The 14,922-nt window shown below is 37.1% G+C and overlaps 1 protein-coding gene across 10 annotated transcripts in view; it reads right to left on the bottom strand.

Moving 5' to 3' along the window:
• AHR (aryl hydrocarbon receptor) overlaps positions 1-14,922 on the bottom strand; it is a 513,500-nt gene that overhangs the window by 33,665 nt on the left and 464,913 nt on the right. For 8 of the 10 annotated variants that reach the window (XR_008717666.1, XR_008717668.1, XR_008717663.1 and 5 more), the window contains one exon: positions 7,016-7,153. Coding sequence is in view for 2 of the 10 variants with exons in the window: in XM_055589921.1 (XP_055445896.1) it covers positions 6,966-7,153 (188 nt within the window). In the remaining 8 variants the exon portion in view is untranslated. Of the gene's footprint in view, positions 1-6,965; positions 7,154-14,922 lie in introns of those variants that run through there. The other 2 variants (XM_055589921.1, XM_055589923.1) reach the window with 1 other exon arrangement.

Genomic DNA, 14,922 nt, shown 5'->3' with positions numbered 1-14,922 from the left:
TGACTCTTTGCGACCCTGTGGTCTGCAGCCTACCAGGCTCCTCCGTCCATGGGATTTTCCAGGCAAGAGTACTGGAGTGGGGTGCCATTGCCTTCTCCTGAACGTACTACACCCTGACTCAATAAGAAAGTCCTACCATTCTTTTCATGTATCCATGTTTCCATCTGCATGGATCTGATTATATTGTCCATAAATTAAAATTTAAAAGAATCTCTAAATTTTATGAGTTTATTTATGGAAGGTATCATGAATGTTAAGAGTTTCGTGTTTTCAGGTTCTGGGAAAAAAACACATAAATTACCATCTGAATACAGCGGGTTAATGAAACACTATTGTATGATTTCAAATGTGTTGATCTTTTAGGACATTTCTAGAATTAAGAAATTACAGTTGCTATGTATGATACTGGAAGTTTTGTGAATTACTTGGCCTACAGTATTTTTTTTAAAAAAAGGAAATAAAGTTAGCATACAAATTCAGTAAATGTAAAAAACACATATACAAACACCTTAAACTTTTATATCAACCCTTAAAAAGGCTCTATTACTTAGTTGGTTTTTACTGCTTGTTCAAGTTCATTCTTCAAATATATACTTCAAATATATATATATATATATATATATATATATAGTTTTCAAGATAATGTTCTGAAATTGAGAGAAACACACAAGCTAAAGATGAATAAACACAACAACTCTTTTTTAAAAACCTAATGAACTGGAAGCGAATTATTAAATATCTACAAAAGGAAGACCAAGAAAAAAGCACATATAATTTCTAATTTAAAACAGTCTACCAAGATCCATGGTAAACACTGAGGCTGAATATATTTTAGATCACCACATATCAGAAGTTAATGCTTCTCATCCTCTCTTCTCACAGCATTTTTAGACTCTATGAATTTAAAATACTCCAATGTGTAAAATGTTTATGCTTTATAAGACAGTGATTATTTAAGCATGCACAGTGATTCATGACTCACTGCCCCTATGTTATCCAGCTTTCTGTGTTGTGTGTACTAAGTCACTTCAGTTATGTCGCTTTAACTTTGCGACCCTATGGACTGGAGCACACCAGGCTCCTCTGTCCATGGGATTCTCCAGGCAAGAATATGGGAGTGGGTAACCAGTCCCTCCTCCAGGAATCTTCCCAACCCAGGGACTGAACCTATGTCTCTTGCATCTCCTGCATTGGTAGGTGGGTTCTTTACCACTAGCGCTACCTGGGAAGCCCCATCTAGTTTTACAAATAACCAGAAAACTGTCCCCCGTGACAGCTGCAAATGCAGAACTTTGAAATTACAAACTCAGATCCGCAAACTCAGCTATAGACACAATCACCTTTTCCTGTTTCTGAGTTTTCCTTTCCACAAATTAAATCTGTACATCTTCATTGTAAAGATGTCATGAAGAGTAACTCATGACTGAGGTATAATGAAGGATGTAAGATTTCAGTTAAAGACTATATTTAAAGGGACAACAAGTACTATGGATATTTTACAGAATGATCAATTCTACATGCCCTGACACTTACTATTGTCTCAAAGAAAGAAAACTTGTCTGCCTTTTTTTTACTTCCTTATAGATATTTGTGTTTCAACACAGAAGTGGATTAGTCATTCTCATTAATTTTGGGGAGGGCTGTCAAAAAGTAGAATAATGTAAATGATACTTACATGATGATGAATATTTTTTAAAATGATAATGAAATCTTATTTAACATTGTTCACAAGTTGAAGTTACTCTTACTAAGAATAAAGCATTACCATACTGATTCAGACTGGCTAACAAGCACAATGCCCACTGGTTTGATCCTGGCTTTAAGAGATACAATGAAGAAGGAAACAACCCTTTTCCTTCACATCAACCAATTTCAAAGACTAGGTTACATGCAACTCCCCAAATCTAAGTCTCTCTTAATAACCTACTATTGATCACAGTCATTAAGTTATTTAAATTTTATTCTAAATATATTCCATCTCAGAGGTAACATGATATGTGAGTTTAAAACTCATTTGTGACATAGGTCTTTCTTTTATTTTCTACTTAAAAAAAAAAATTAGAAAAGGACAGTTGTTTTAACATGATGTTAAAGATTTTAGGCTTTCACACTGACTTGCCAGGTCACAGGTCCACTTGGTCATTTTCTGTCCTGAGGCTTGCTTCTCTTGGATTTAATCTATCAAGCAGCAAAAACTGCACTTTCTTATGTTCCTATTTAATTACTAACATCAGAAAACAGTAATTTGGAATTTTTAAAATTTGTTTTCTAAAAATAGAGAAGACTCCACAGAAAAACTTCACAGATAAATAATTTAGAAAAGCCTTTCAACCGTGAAGGTGGGAAGAAAGGAAGGTAACACAGAAGAGCAATGCTGCTGAGGAAACTGAACAGAACTTAAAACACTTACAATTCCAATTAATCTAGTATTAATATGTGGTTGTTCATCCTTAAGCATGTCTAAATGTGTCCATGGTGCAGAAATTAAAATGTCACTAAACTCTGGCATTTTTCATCTATTGAATGTACAAAGAGAGTGCTTTTTCCTTTTAAGTTCAGAGTCCTATTTGTACATCCCATCGGCGCTGACAAAACTTAAAAATACACCTAGACTGGCAGACTACTGGGAAGTGCAGCAGGGACAGCCAACAGGGAAGAAAAGGACCCTGGCCCAGGGGCAAGATAATAAACACAACGTGAAGGCAGAGAAGCCACAAACACAAAGGGCTGCAGGGAGAGCCGTGCGAAAGGGCGGTGAGAAGCCAGTTCAAAGCAGACTGGGTCCTTCGTACTTCCACATGTCTCACTGTGATTCAGCCAACTGATGAAAGACCATGTCAAAACCTCTTACTGCTCTAGCTCCTTAAAACAAACATTCCCTGCATCTGTAGATTCTGAAATAAGAAAATAAAATAACTGGTAGAACCAATCATAATCATTGTAAGTGGCTATTCACAGAGAGATTATCTGGAAAATCGCACAATAGTAACATCATAAACCAAGCCCCAGAGACACATTTCATATCAAGTATATAATTCAGAATTTCAACATGAATTTTACATTGTTTTTCAGATATGTTAAATAGGCTTTCTGAGTGCCCAATCTGGGGCAGGCGCTGTCCCAAGTGTTTCAGGTGTAACAATAAACACGATATTCTCAAGGAGCTTCTATTCTAGTGAAAAAAATAGGCAATATGCGGCATGTTTAAATGCACCCAAAAAACCATAAAGCATTGTATTATGAAAATGAAAATGCTGTAATGATTACTTCATCTATAAAATAAGTAGAAATTACAAACTGAAAATTCCCTGGGCTTTACTATCTATAATACCTGTAGTTCAATAGTTTTCAAGGATTAAACATTCAAAGACTTCCTCCATTATTTCCTTAGTTGAAACCAAAACTACTAACAAGCTTCTAATCCTTTTCCCTCCCTTGAAAATACTCCCTAACTGTTGCATTATAAATATTTCATATGCACATTTTTAAAGGATTTCACATACTGTATTTGTCACAGTTTATAAGACACTTGATCTATTAGAGGGCAAAAAAGCCTTTTCCCCCCTTTTTTTCTTCTTCATGAATTTAGCACAGTGCACGGTATTTAGAATAAATAAAGCACAATCTTGAATTACAAAATGTATTTAAAAACCATTTTAGTTTCATAATGGTACAGAAACACCTTCTAACTTTACCATAATGACTGAGTTTTGTTCAAGTACTCTAAAGTTATAGTTTAGAATGTTCTGATTAATTAAAAAATGGATCAAGATTAATGTTGTACTTGAAACTTAAGTGCTGCTTTTCAGACAGTCATAGCAATAGAGTCATGGCTTCAGAGTTTAAGAAGATCCCATCCAAGTTGGATTATTTAAACTTGCAATAAATAGATGTATTTTCTTGGAAAAATATCTATTGTTACAGTAGAACTTGAGTTTCCTTTCTAACAAGATTGTATGATTACTCGTTTATATTGTTCTTTCCGCAGGAATTAGCACACCCCCTGTTTGCATCCTGTTATTCACTTAGAGCTTCCCTTCGCTCTACTCTTTCCCTAACAGTGGGAGAGTGGTTTTCAGCACACACAGAAATCCTAATCACTGTCCTCATGCTCCGTGTTTCCCTGTTTGCGCTTAGTATCTGTTTAGGTCATACCGATCACCTGAAAATTGTATTCTCTGTGTGCTTTCAAAACTGCATTGCCTTCCTAGACCAGTGGTGGTCTGGGGCAGACTTTGGGATTTTTCACTGATTATTTCGCTCACCTTCCACCTAACTCTGTTCCTGTCCTGAACAACCCTACAGTACCTGCTTAGAGTACACATTCCACTGAGCCTCAAGCAAACACACATAGGTCTTTCTAAAACTGTCTACATCTGGGTTTGTCTTTCTAAAGGCAAAGAAAAAATATTTAAGTAACACAGGGCATAAAATCAGATTAAATCATTGTCTTAAACTTTTCTAGGTTGCTTATAAAAATACAGATTCCTGGGTTCTGGATAAACCTACTCAGAATCAGCAAAAGAAAGGTCACATCCTAGAATGTGCATTTAACAAGCTTTCCAAGTTATGCTGAGGCACACTTTAGTATAAAAACCAGTAATTCAAAGGACCTCAAACGAAAGATACTTTGATTGATGAAGGAATGATGCTAAGAGGGTAGTAAGAGCCTACTGTCAAACACACTGAGCCAGAATAAAACATAAACACATTAGTGAAGAGCTCAGAAAACCCTTTTTAACAAGTAACAATTCCATAAGGAGCCTTGCTAAGCTACGACATTCTTTATAAGGTAGATTTTGGAAATGCTTTTACTTGGGGGATTGAACAGGATACACATCCAATCATGAAAAAATATGTATATATAGTTTTAATTAAATATGCATATATTAATGTGTATATGTATATGTGTAAGCATAAACACATATACACACACAGAGAGAGAAAGACAGCCTCAAAAGCAGTATGTATTAATATATTAGTACTTAAATGGCACACTGGCTATTCCTCTAAGCAGCTTCATTTCTGCCCCACTGCTTCTAAACAGGAAAATCCTACATATTTTTTCCCCCTCTTTTTAACATATAAGCTGATTTCCCATGAGAGAGGAGCAGGAAACAAAAAGGCAAAATGATCATGTCAGTACATCTTTAACAGAGTGAAGGAATGCCTCCTTGTTTCTAGACTATAAACTCTCTAAGGGCAGAGACCACATTGTACGTGTCACAGAAGCCCCATCACAGGTCTGACAGCACCGTGTGTGAAGAGATGCTGAAGGTCAGGACTGCATCCCAAGAAGCTGGGAGTGCCCTTGAGGTTCTAGTCGACAACAGGGGCTCCCAAACTTGCCACCACACCAGAGTATTTGATTCCAATGCGCTCAGTAAGGCTCAAAATCTGTTAGAAATGCCCAGTGGACAACTAATGCTGACCATCTGGGGACTAATAGTTTGAGAATCACAGACCGAGGGAAAAGTCCTCAGGATTTTGCTATATATATGGTTCCCAGAAGACAGAAGTAACTGAGATGTGGTCTGCAAAAACAACAGAGGGAATCTGGAAAGTTAGTTTCTAGCTCCTGTCACAAAATGACTGTACAGCTGATACACACACACACACACCGCTCAATATCTCATAACTCACCCCAAAGATGAAGGGTCTGGAAAATTCAAAGACCTTTTTATACAGAACAGAGAAAATGTTAAGTATCTACTATGAACCTTTAAATATACAACCCTCCCTGAAATTATCATCCTGAAATCAGTGTATACTGCTCAGATTCGCAATGACTGAACTATATAGTTTTTTAACCCAAAATAAACAATGTATGGCAGGCAAACAAACCTATAAATAAAAAGATGCTCAGACTAAACACAGCAAACCATCTAAACACAAACCTAAAGGGAAATAACTGTCTTGCGATATTCTGCACACGAACTGCAAATTCAAGCATCTGTAACTGTGTCAAGGGTGGCACCGTTAGCATCATCTGACCGTCTGTAAGAAGTGCAAGATCTCTGACGGCAGCGAAACCTACGGAATAGGCATCTTCATCTTATCAAGGTCCCTATGTGATTGTGAGCACGTTAAAGGTTAAGAAGCACTGACCTAAGTCGTTGAGATTTTATCATTAATTCTCTACTGCTGTCGGGCAAATGGCAAGATACATGTAAAAGACTGAACAGCTTCTAAAAACTCTGACATATAAACAGAAAAAGAGAAGACAGACAAAAGAGAAATCGAGGAATTGTTTTGCAAGAAGAGACATACTGAAACATTATTTTCAAACCAAAACTTCCATTTAGAATACTTTATGACTATGATAGACTGTGCGATTAACAAAGATTACCTAATTCAAATCCCTTGCTTTCAGCTGAGTCAAGCGATGCTAAAAGATTAAAGTAAAATAGTTGTCAGTGGCACACTGGAGGCTGAAAGCCAAGTCCACTGCCTCCAATAACAAAACGCTCTTCCTGGTGGAAGAAGATATTTTAATTACATTTTCCTGGAGTAAACATATAGTTAATTATAAAGCAGCAGAACTATACATAACTTTCAAAGGACAAACAAAATGATATATCTGTGAAACACAGTGAAAGAAACCCAGCAAAAATATATCATAGTAGTTAATATGTCTCATTCTTTCCATTAAAAAAATACTTTAAAAATTTGAGTTGGAAGGAGAAGAACTGGAAAGTGTCATACTTCACATGTGTTATAATTTTCAAAGAATGACATATGTATCCTTTAAGTGGCAGCATCTGTTTGATGAAGAAATCGGGAAAACTGATTTTTAGAAATATTAAAAATTAGGCTTTGTAACCTAAGTTTTATTCAACAGCAATAAACAAAACTTTTTCACATAAGGCTAATTTTTTCAGTTTTCAACACAGAAGTGGTAACAGCCATAAGCAACATAAATACTTGGTAAGTGATTATAGAAAAATTAAACCCTTCTGTCTTACCATCAAAGAAGCTCTTGGCTCTGAGATAACTGACACTGAGCCTAAGAACGGAAAGTTTGTCCAGCTTGTTAATAACATCTGGTGGGAAAGGCAGCAGGCTGGCCAGACGGTCCAGTTCTGTATTAAGTCGGTCTCTATGCCTCTTTGAAGGATTCGATTTGATTCCTTCAGCTGGGACTGGCTTGACACTGAAAAACAAACAGAATTCCGTAAAATACATGACAATCTAGAGAGCAAACATTTTTATCGTGTTATAACATCTCAACTATTTTTCTAACAAAACATCTAAAACCCACTGCAAGTTTATATAAATTTTTTTCCAAAATGCTTCTTTCACATCTTAATTAAGAAAAACAAGATAATAGGTAAACTCTTTTTTTTTTTTTTTAAATTTTATTTTATTTTTAAACTTTACATAACTGTATTAGATTTGCCAAATATCAAAATGAATCCGCCACAGGTTTACATGTGTTCCCCATCCTGAACCCTCCTCCCTCCTCCCTCCCCATACCATCCCTCTGGGTCGTCCCAGTGCACCAGCCCCAAGCATCCAGTATCGTGCATCGAACCTGGACTCGCAACTCATTTCATACATGATATTTTACATGTTTCAATGCCATTCTCCCAAATCTTCCCACCCTCTCCCTCTCCCACAGAGTCCATAAGACTGTTCTATACATCAGTGTCTCTTTTGCTGTCTCGTACACAGGGTTATTGTTACCATCTTTCTAAATTCCATATATATGCGTTAGTATACTGTATTGGTGTTTTTCTTTCTGGCTTACTTCACTCTGTATAATAGGCTCCAGTTTCATCCACCTCATTAGAACTGATTCAAATGTATTCTTTTTAATGGCTGAATAATACTCCATTGTGTATATGTACCACAGCTTGCTTATCCATTCATCTGCTGATGGACATCTAGGTTGCTTCCATGTCCTGGCTATTATAAACAGTGCTGCGATGAACATTGGGGTACTCGTGTCTCTTTCCCTTCTGGTTTTCTCAGTGTGTATGCCCAGCAGTGGGATTGCTGGATCATAAGGCATGTCTATTTCCAGTTTTTTAAGGAATCTCCATACTGTTCTCCATAGTGGCTGTACTAGTTTGCATTCCCACCAACAGTGTAAGAGGGTTCCCTTTTCTCCACACCCTCTCCAGCATTTATTACTTGTAGACTTTTGGATTGCAGCCATTCTGACTGGTGTGAAATGGTACCTCATAGTGGTTTTGATTTGCATTTCTCTGATAATGAGTGATGTTGAGCATCTTTTCATGTGTTTGTTAGCCATCTGTATGTCTTCTTTGGAGAAATGTCTATTTAGTTCTTTGGCCCATTTTTTGATTGGGTCATTTATTTTTCTGGAGTTGAGCTGTAGGAGTTGCTTGTATATTCTCGAGATTAGTTGTTTGTCAGTTGCTTCATTTGCTATTATTTTCTCCCATTCTGAAGGCTGTCTTTTCACCTTGCTTATAGTTTCCTTTGATGTGCAGAAGCTTTTAAGGTTAATTAGGTCCCATTTGTTTATTTTTGCTTTTATTTCCAATATTCTGGGAGGTGGGTCATAGAGGATCCTGCTGTGATGTATGTCAGAGAGTGTTTTGCCTATGTTCTCCTCTAGGAGTTTTATAGTTTCTGGTCTTACGTTTAGATCTTTAATCCATTTTGTAATGTTTTATTAAAAACTATGAACCCATCACAGGAAAACGCCAAGTACCTCTTCCACACCTCATACATCTGTGGTACATGGTTCCCAATTGACAAATCTACTAGGTTTTTTCCTCCCTCAAACACAGCCATTGCTAGGGGGAAGAAAGAAATCTCCATAAGTTAGGTAAAATTATGCCTCCTTTGCTATCTTTCACAAGAATCATCTTGGCATCATTTAGGTTGTAGATAAACAGAAATGACCTTAAATACAAAGCTGTTTCTTCATCACCCTCAGCTTCCTGTATTAAACACTTTTCATCCTGACAGTGAGAACCTCTCAAAGCCATTCCTGCATCTCCACAGGGTCCTCCAGCCATCTAATGGGGTCCTCCAATATTAAGGCAAGAAAAATTTGACCTCAGTTATTAGTATTTGTTGACCGACAAATATTAGAGATTAATTGCTTACCCGCAATTACTGGCAAATTTTGTATCTTTATGACATAATTTGTGTCTCAATTAGAAAATCCAATGAAATTCCAACATTTAGCATGATTTTCATCTGAGAGAAAAGATACTGATGGGTAGGAGTAGAACTTGAGTTCAGAAATGAGAAACTGAACTTCACACAAAGGCCTTACCCAGGATTTCATAATAGAAATCCATAAAAGTGAATTTACAGATCATCAGATACCCAATGTTAAAATATAGAGAAGATATTTAAAAAACAAAGTCATTTTTAGATCATGTCTCTGCATCCTTCCATTTACCAGAAAATATAAAGAATATTAAGAGCATTCTTAAGATGAAGACTTCTTCCTCCAGTTTTACTGGAGAAGACAAAGTATTTTTGATGATTCAAACTATAGTATTTTAAAAAGTATAAATTGGCTTGAGTATAATGCTATTAATTTGATTCAATCAAAACATTTCTAGATAGCATGGTTTCAATGTTACATGAAGTAACATGAAGTAATACTTTTTTTAAAGAAATAATACTTCATGCAAGAATATGATAGAAAGCAATATGAAAATTCAGCATATTTTTTACACTGTCCCTAATGGGTAATTTCTTCAGAACTTGTCTATTTCTTTTTGTTTCTGTTATAGTTCATGTCATTCCTACAAAAAAATAAGAGTATGAAACTGGTAAAGTGGCATGGATACAAAATAAGTCCTAAATACTTTCCTCCAAACTCTGTGCATAACTCCATACCTAGTCGAAACTGGAGACTATCTCTCTAGCTATTTTCCCTAATCACATGTAAAATGAAACTCAAGTCACATCTAGTTATTGCATTTCTCCAATTAATCAACTGAATTTCAACTTTTACTTATAATGCGTGTCCACCCCATTGAATAATTCTCTACCAACCAATCACCTGTTAAATATTTGTTTGCACCTATTATGTCCTGGGCAGTCCCAGAAAACATTCTTCTCCTCTATACTGAAAGAGTGTTACAGGAGCTGAGGACAGTGAGCAATTGCTTGAAAAAGCATTTTTATACAAAAGGTGGTATATGAGCTGAACCTTGAAAGGTGAACAGGATTTCAGGAGGCAGCACAAGTGAGAAATGGTGAACAGTGAGAGGAACTATCTGAGAAGCTCAGAGTGCAAGAGAGAGACAGGGAAGCCGGTTAGGGCCAACTCCCTTCAACAAATATTGACCACCCACCACATGCCACACCCAGAACACTGAGCAGTGAACAAAACATACTAAAGCCCCTGTTCTCCTGAAGCTTACATTCCGATGGGAGGATCCAGAAATACACAAATGAAGAAAGAAACAAATAAGCATATAACTTCCCAGGCTAGTGAGTGTTGAGAAGAAAAATAAAGCAAGATAAGGAAGTAAGGAGTGATGCGGTGCTGGTTTTGATCAGCAAGGAAGGTCTCTTGATGCGATGGTTTAGCACAGACAAGGATATAGTGAAGGAGTGAGCCATGTGGGCATCTGATGAAAAAAAAGTTCTTGAAAGAGGGAACAGCAGGTTTCCCCACAGAAATGGTATGAAGTTGGCCCTTGGTATCGGGAAGTCAGCTTCAGCTCTCAGCTGGGGTTTGCATGACCAGTCTTGGGCTGCCCTGACTCTGGTGATGGAGGGGATGGGATGCAGGGCAGATCACAGCACAGCCAGTCCTCTTTTCTCAAACATAAATCTGTCACTCCTCTGATCCAAACCACTCAGCAGCTCTGCACAGTCCACATTCCTTAACCTAACAAACGAAACCCCCTCTTGATCTTTCTATGGCCCTGAACTCTTCCTCTGGTCTCTGATCCCCCAGGCAAAACCTTCCTTGCCTGTTATTCTCCAGAGCAAAGACAGGACTTAAGTCACCAATACGTACTCTGATGCTCTCATACACGTTACTCCCCAGTATCCCCGTGTTCTGTCACAACAGCTTCACAGTGCTGTCAATTAGATCGTGTTTGTTGTCTTCCCCGACCCACTCCTACCGGATTCCTCGCATCCGACTAGGTACCATGTGCATCTTATGCAAGTGCCTTCAATAGCCATTCCACGAGGGAGGATTCTGGGCTGATACCATTTCCCACAACTGAAAATAAAATCCAGTTGTGTGCTCTTGGGAGCTTTCCAGTAATGATTATAAAACACTGGGGAGAAGACAGTAACACAAACACTGAAGCAAGACAAGCTGCTAAGACACAGAAAGAAATAACAACAGTCGGAGAAAGAGGTTCAGCGGTGCTTCTACACGTGATATTGCTGCCTAGAGTCTAGTACTGACTCTTTGCAAAAGTCAGGTCTGCACTAGCAGAGACTATTTCTTTACGCACTGCAAACTGTCCACAGTACTAATACATTATTATGCACGTACTGGGATATTTAGCAGAAGATCAAATTGCCTAAGTGTTATGCAACCTATATTGCATATACTTATGTGTTACTCTTATTACAATGTAAACTTCATCATTTATATCTCCAATGCCCAGGATAGTACTTGACACAAAGAGGACTCTCAACTGATGGCTGCTGATCAGAAGAGTCCAGAAAGGAAACGACTGGAGCCTGACCAAAAGGAGTGACTGTGGGGTAGTAAGGATGGCCTGGCTTGCGATTTTTTTAACAGCACTTTGAATCCACCACAAAGCTCATATGCAGCCAGACTCAAATGGTCACTCAACCAAACTGACTTGCTGACTTCCTGGGTATAGGGAGTAATGGGAAAAAAAAAAAAATTGGTGAGGAGAGATCACAAATGACTGGGATTTGGAGCTCAGGATAACAACTACATTTTCTAATGGAAGGTACGCCAAACAGAGAGAAGATACTCAAGGATAGACCTCAGTGATGTCAACATTTAGGTATAAAGTTGAGGAAGGGCAATGGGCAAAAAGAGGACAGAGAAGAATCAATAAGGCAGACAAGAAAAGAACCAGGGTAGAATATTTTGCAGGTCACAGAACAAAGTCAAATGCACAAAGTTACTAAGGAAAGCCAGGGCTGAGAAGTACCTACTGGACTTGGCATTTGAGATCCACTGTTGTTAAAGCTGAAGGAATAGATCTGACGTACCTTTTCACTGATTTTGTGAGAAATATTCACAACTATTTTGTGAAAATACTTCACCCTTATCCAGACCTATTTAAGATGCACCTAACAGTAAAAAGAGAGAGTAATTCTACATCAATCACACTTGACTTGAGTTATGCAAGTATTACTTCTGTATTCTCTTCAAACCTATGCCAAAACACACTGCCAACCATCTATTTAAACAAAAGGCTAGCATTTGAAATATAAATAAATGTCTCCAAAAGATTGGATTTGAGATATTTTTAATTCAGACATCTTCTGAGAGACGGTAGATGCTGATCATGTAAAGGAGTCAATTTATTATTTTTTTTTAAGCCTTAACCACAAAAATCTTGTCCTAACCTGTAAACCAAAACTGTTGTGAAAGCAAGCCTTCAGCTGACTGCATGCCGTGCTTTGCTTTAGAAGCCGCGCGTGCCCTAAGTGCTGGGGTAACAGGCCCAGTGGCATGTCCAACCCCAGCTAGCATGCTCCTTGCAAAGCCTTTTTAATGTCCCGAGCTAAACTGTCTCTTAGGCTCATAATTTGTGCTCAGTATTTGAAATACAGTTAAAAAGCATAAGGACCCAGTTTAACCATAAAGTACTGTAATCGTCAATGTTTGTATTTTTATGTGACATTTACCATAAAACCTCAAAATGACATGCAAAGACTGTTTCAGTAATCCTATGAGATTAAGGTGACATTTTCTAACGGAGATTACCTATCACAGGACTGAGTCTGCTCTATCAGCTTTTTCCTGTGGATGATTTAATCTACTCTCACTGCTTCAAGCTACTTATCAATAACTTGTTTATTTCCAGTCTCTGTACCTGAATGTCCTCAAGTTCATGTTTTTCAGAACTCTGAGCACCCCTTCTCTGCATCTACAACGGTATGACTCTCATTCCAACAGCTAGGATACTGAAGTACTTCTCGATAAATCTCTCTACCATATCCCATTAAGCCCAGCTCCAAACACATTCATTCTTCATGTCCTTCCTATGGCTTCAGTTCATACTTATTTATCTCTAAATGCTGAATATTTACCATCATAAATTATATGCCTAATGTGATACTGGAGAGGGGAATCTATGACATGAATAAAGTCAGATTTCACATTAAGCTCAATACAGCTGGATATCTACTTCCCTATGTGAGGCAAGAAAGGTCTATAAAAACTTCTGAGCATTCTGACTGGCAGTTACTTGTAAGGAGTCTGAATTTCTCAGTTACTCTCCTGTTCCCACTCTATAGCTATGATGGCTTCTTCCCTTTCCTGCTTCTGCTATGCTCAAGGAGCAGTGATAAGGTACAAACAGCATGTAATCTTTAGCACAAGACTTTCACAATGAAAACCAGAACATGAAATACGCCCTGGAAACCACTGTTACTTCCAAAATCCTAAAAGGAAAAAAAAACAAAAAAACAAAAAAATTAAGGATGATCCCTTTAGCCTCTTCTGTTTTGAATATGCACTTTTTTTCTATGTATTTTCCTTGGAACCCATATATAATACATCTACCATATAAAAAGCACTAAAACATGAAAAATTTTCAGTGGTGGGCAATTGTTAAATTAATAAATAGTCTCAGATATCTACTATGTGCATGGTACTAAGAAGCTCTAGTTGCTACAAAGACAAAGGAAAGACACCTATCTTTACAGAGCTTGTCTTTCTTACTAGGAGAAGATGCAGTCTATAACATGGCAAAAATCAAACATAATGTATTGCTCAAAAATGTAGGTGCCTTAAAAGTTATGCTGGAAAGTTAAGGAAGGTAAGATTCGGCTACAGGTAGAATAAATGGGGAAGGTTTCATGGAGATGTGGCTTCTCAATCAGGTCTTAAGAGATATGTAAATCGCTTCCAGTTCCATGATGGCTGAGTATATGGCTTTCTGCAACTATCCTTCTCTTCCAGAAAACCATGCCAAACAACGAAATCAGAGACAGAAACACAAAATCTGTCTTGGATAAAGCAAAGACATAGCTAAGCTCAGATGTAAACACAGATATAAACAATATGAAGATGAAAAATAGGTAAACAATGAAATCGATGACAATGAAGAACAGAAAGGAAAATGTAATCAGAGTGTATCACTTAACTCAGCAGTAAACAATATATATGGTTTAAAAAATAATGAAACACTGCAAGTGAATTGAATACAAAATTGTGATAAAACTATATTGGGAGGATGAAGAAGAGATTAAATAGCATTGATAACCATAACTATCACAATAAAAGATCATCAGATAATGCTTAGTATGCCAAACTTGACATTATACATGTATTTTTGACTTCTTAATGTACATGTGTTGTTTAAAATGAATACTTTTCAAAATGGTATTTCATTAAAAATAAGGTAAAAGAGCAAACTGAAAAACATAAGACAAAGAAGACATCTCTAATAGAAAAATCTGCAAACATACTATTATTCCACACATACAATCTCAACATAGAAGTTCAATTGCCCACCCCATCTTTTTTGCCTATGAAGTTGACAATTAATATTTATAAAGCAAAAATGCAAGGATATAGGCTCTCCTACAGACTACCAATAGGAACATAATTTTTTTTGGTAATCTGACAGTATGTTTCAGAGCATAATATCTGGCTCAACCTTAAAATTACATCGTATCTTTGTACCCTAAATTTCCACGTACAGGAATTTTCCCCAAAGGAATGAACTAAAAATTCATACAGAAATTCACAAAACTCAAGGATATTCTTTGAAGTACTACTTGAAGTATTTAAAGATTGGAAAG

This window comes from Bubalus kerabau, chromosome 8, assembly GCF_029407905.1.
Source record: "Bubalus kerabau isolate K-KA32 ecotype Philippines breed swamp buffalo chromosome 8, PCC_UOA_SB_1v2, whole genome shotgun sequence".
Lineage (NCBI taxonomy): Eukaryota > Metazoa > Chordata > Mammalia > Artiodactyla > Bovidae > Bubalus > Bubalus kerabau.
The sequence above is the reverse complement of the archived record's forward strand: the minus strand, read 5'-3'. Positions and strand labels throughout refer to the sequence as shown.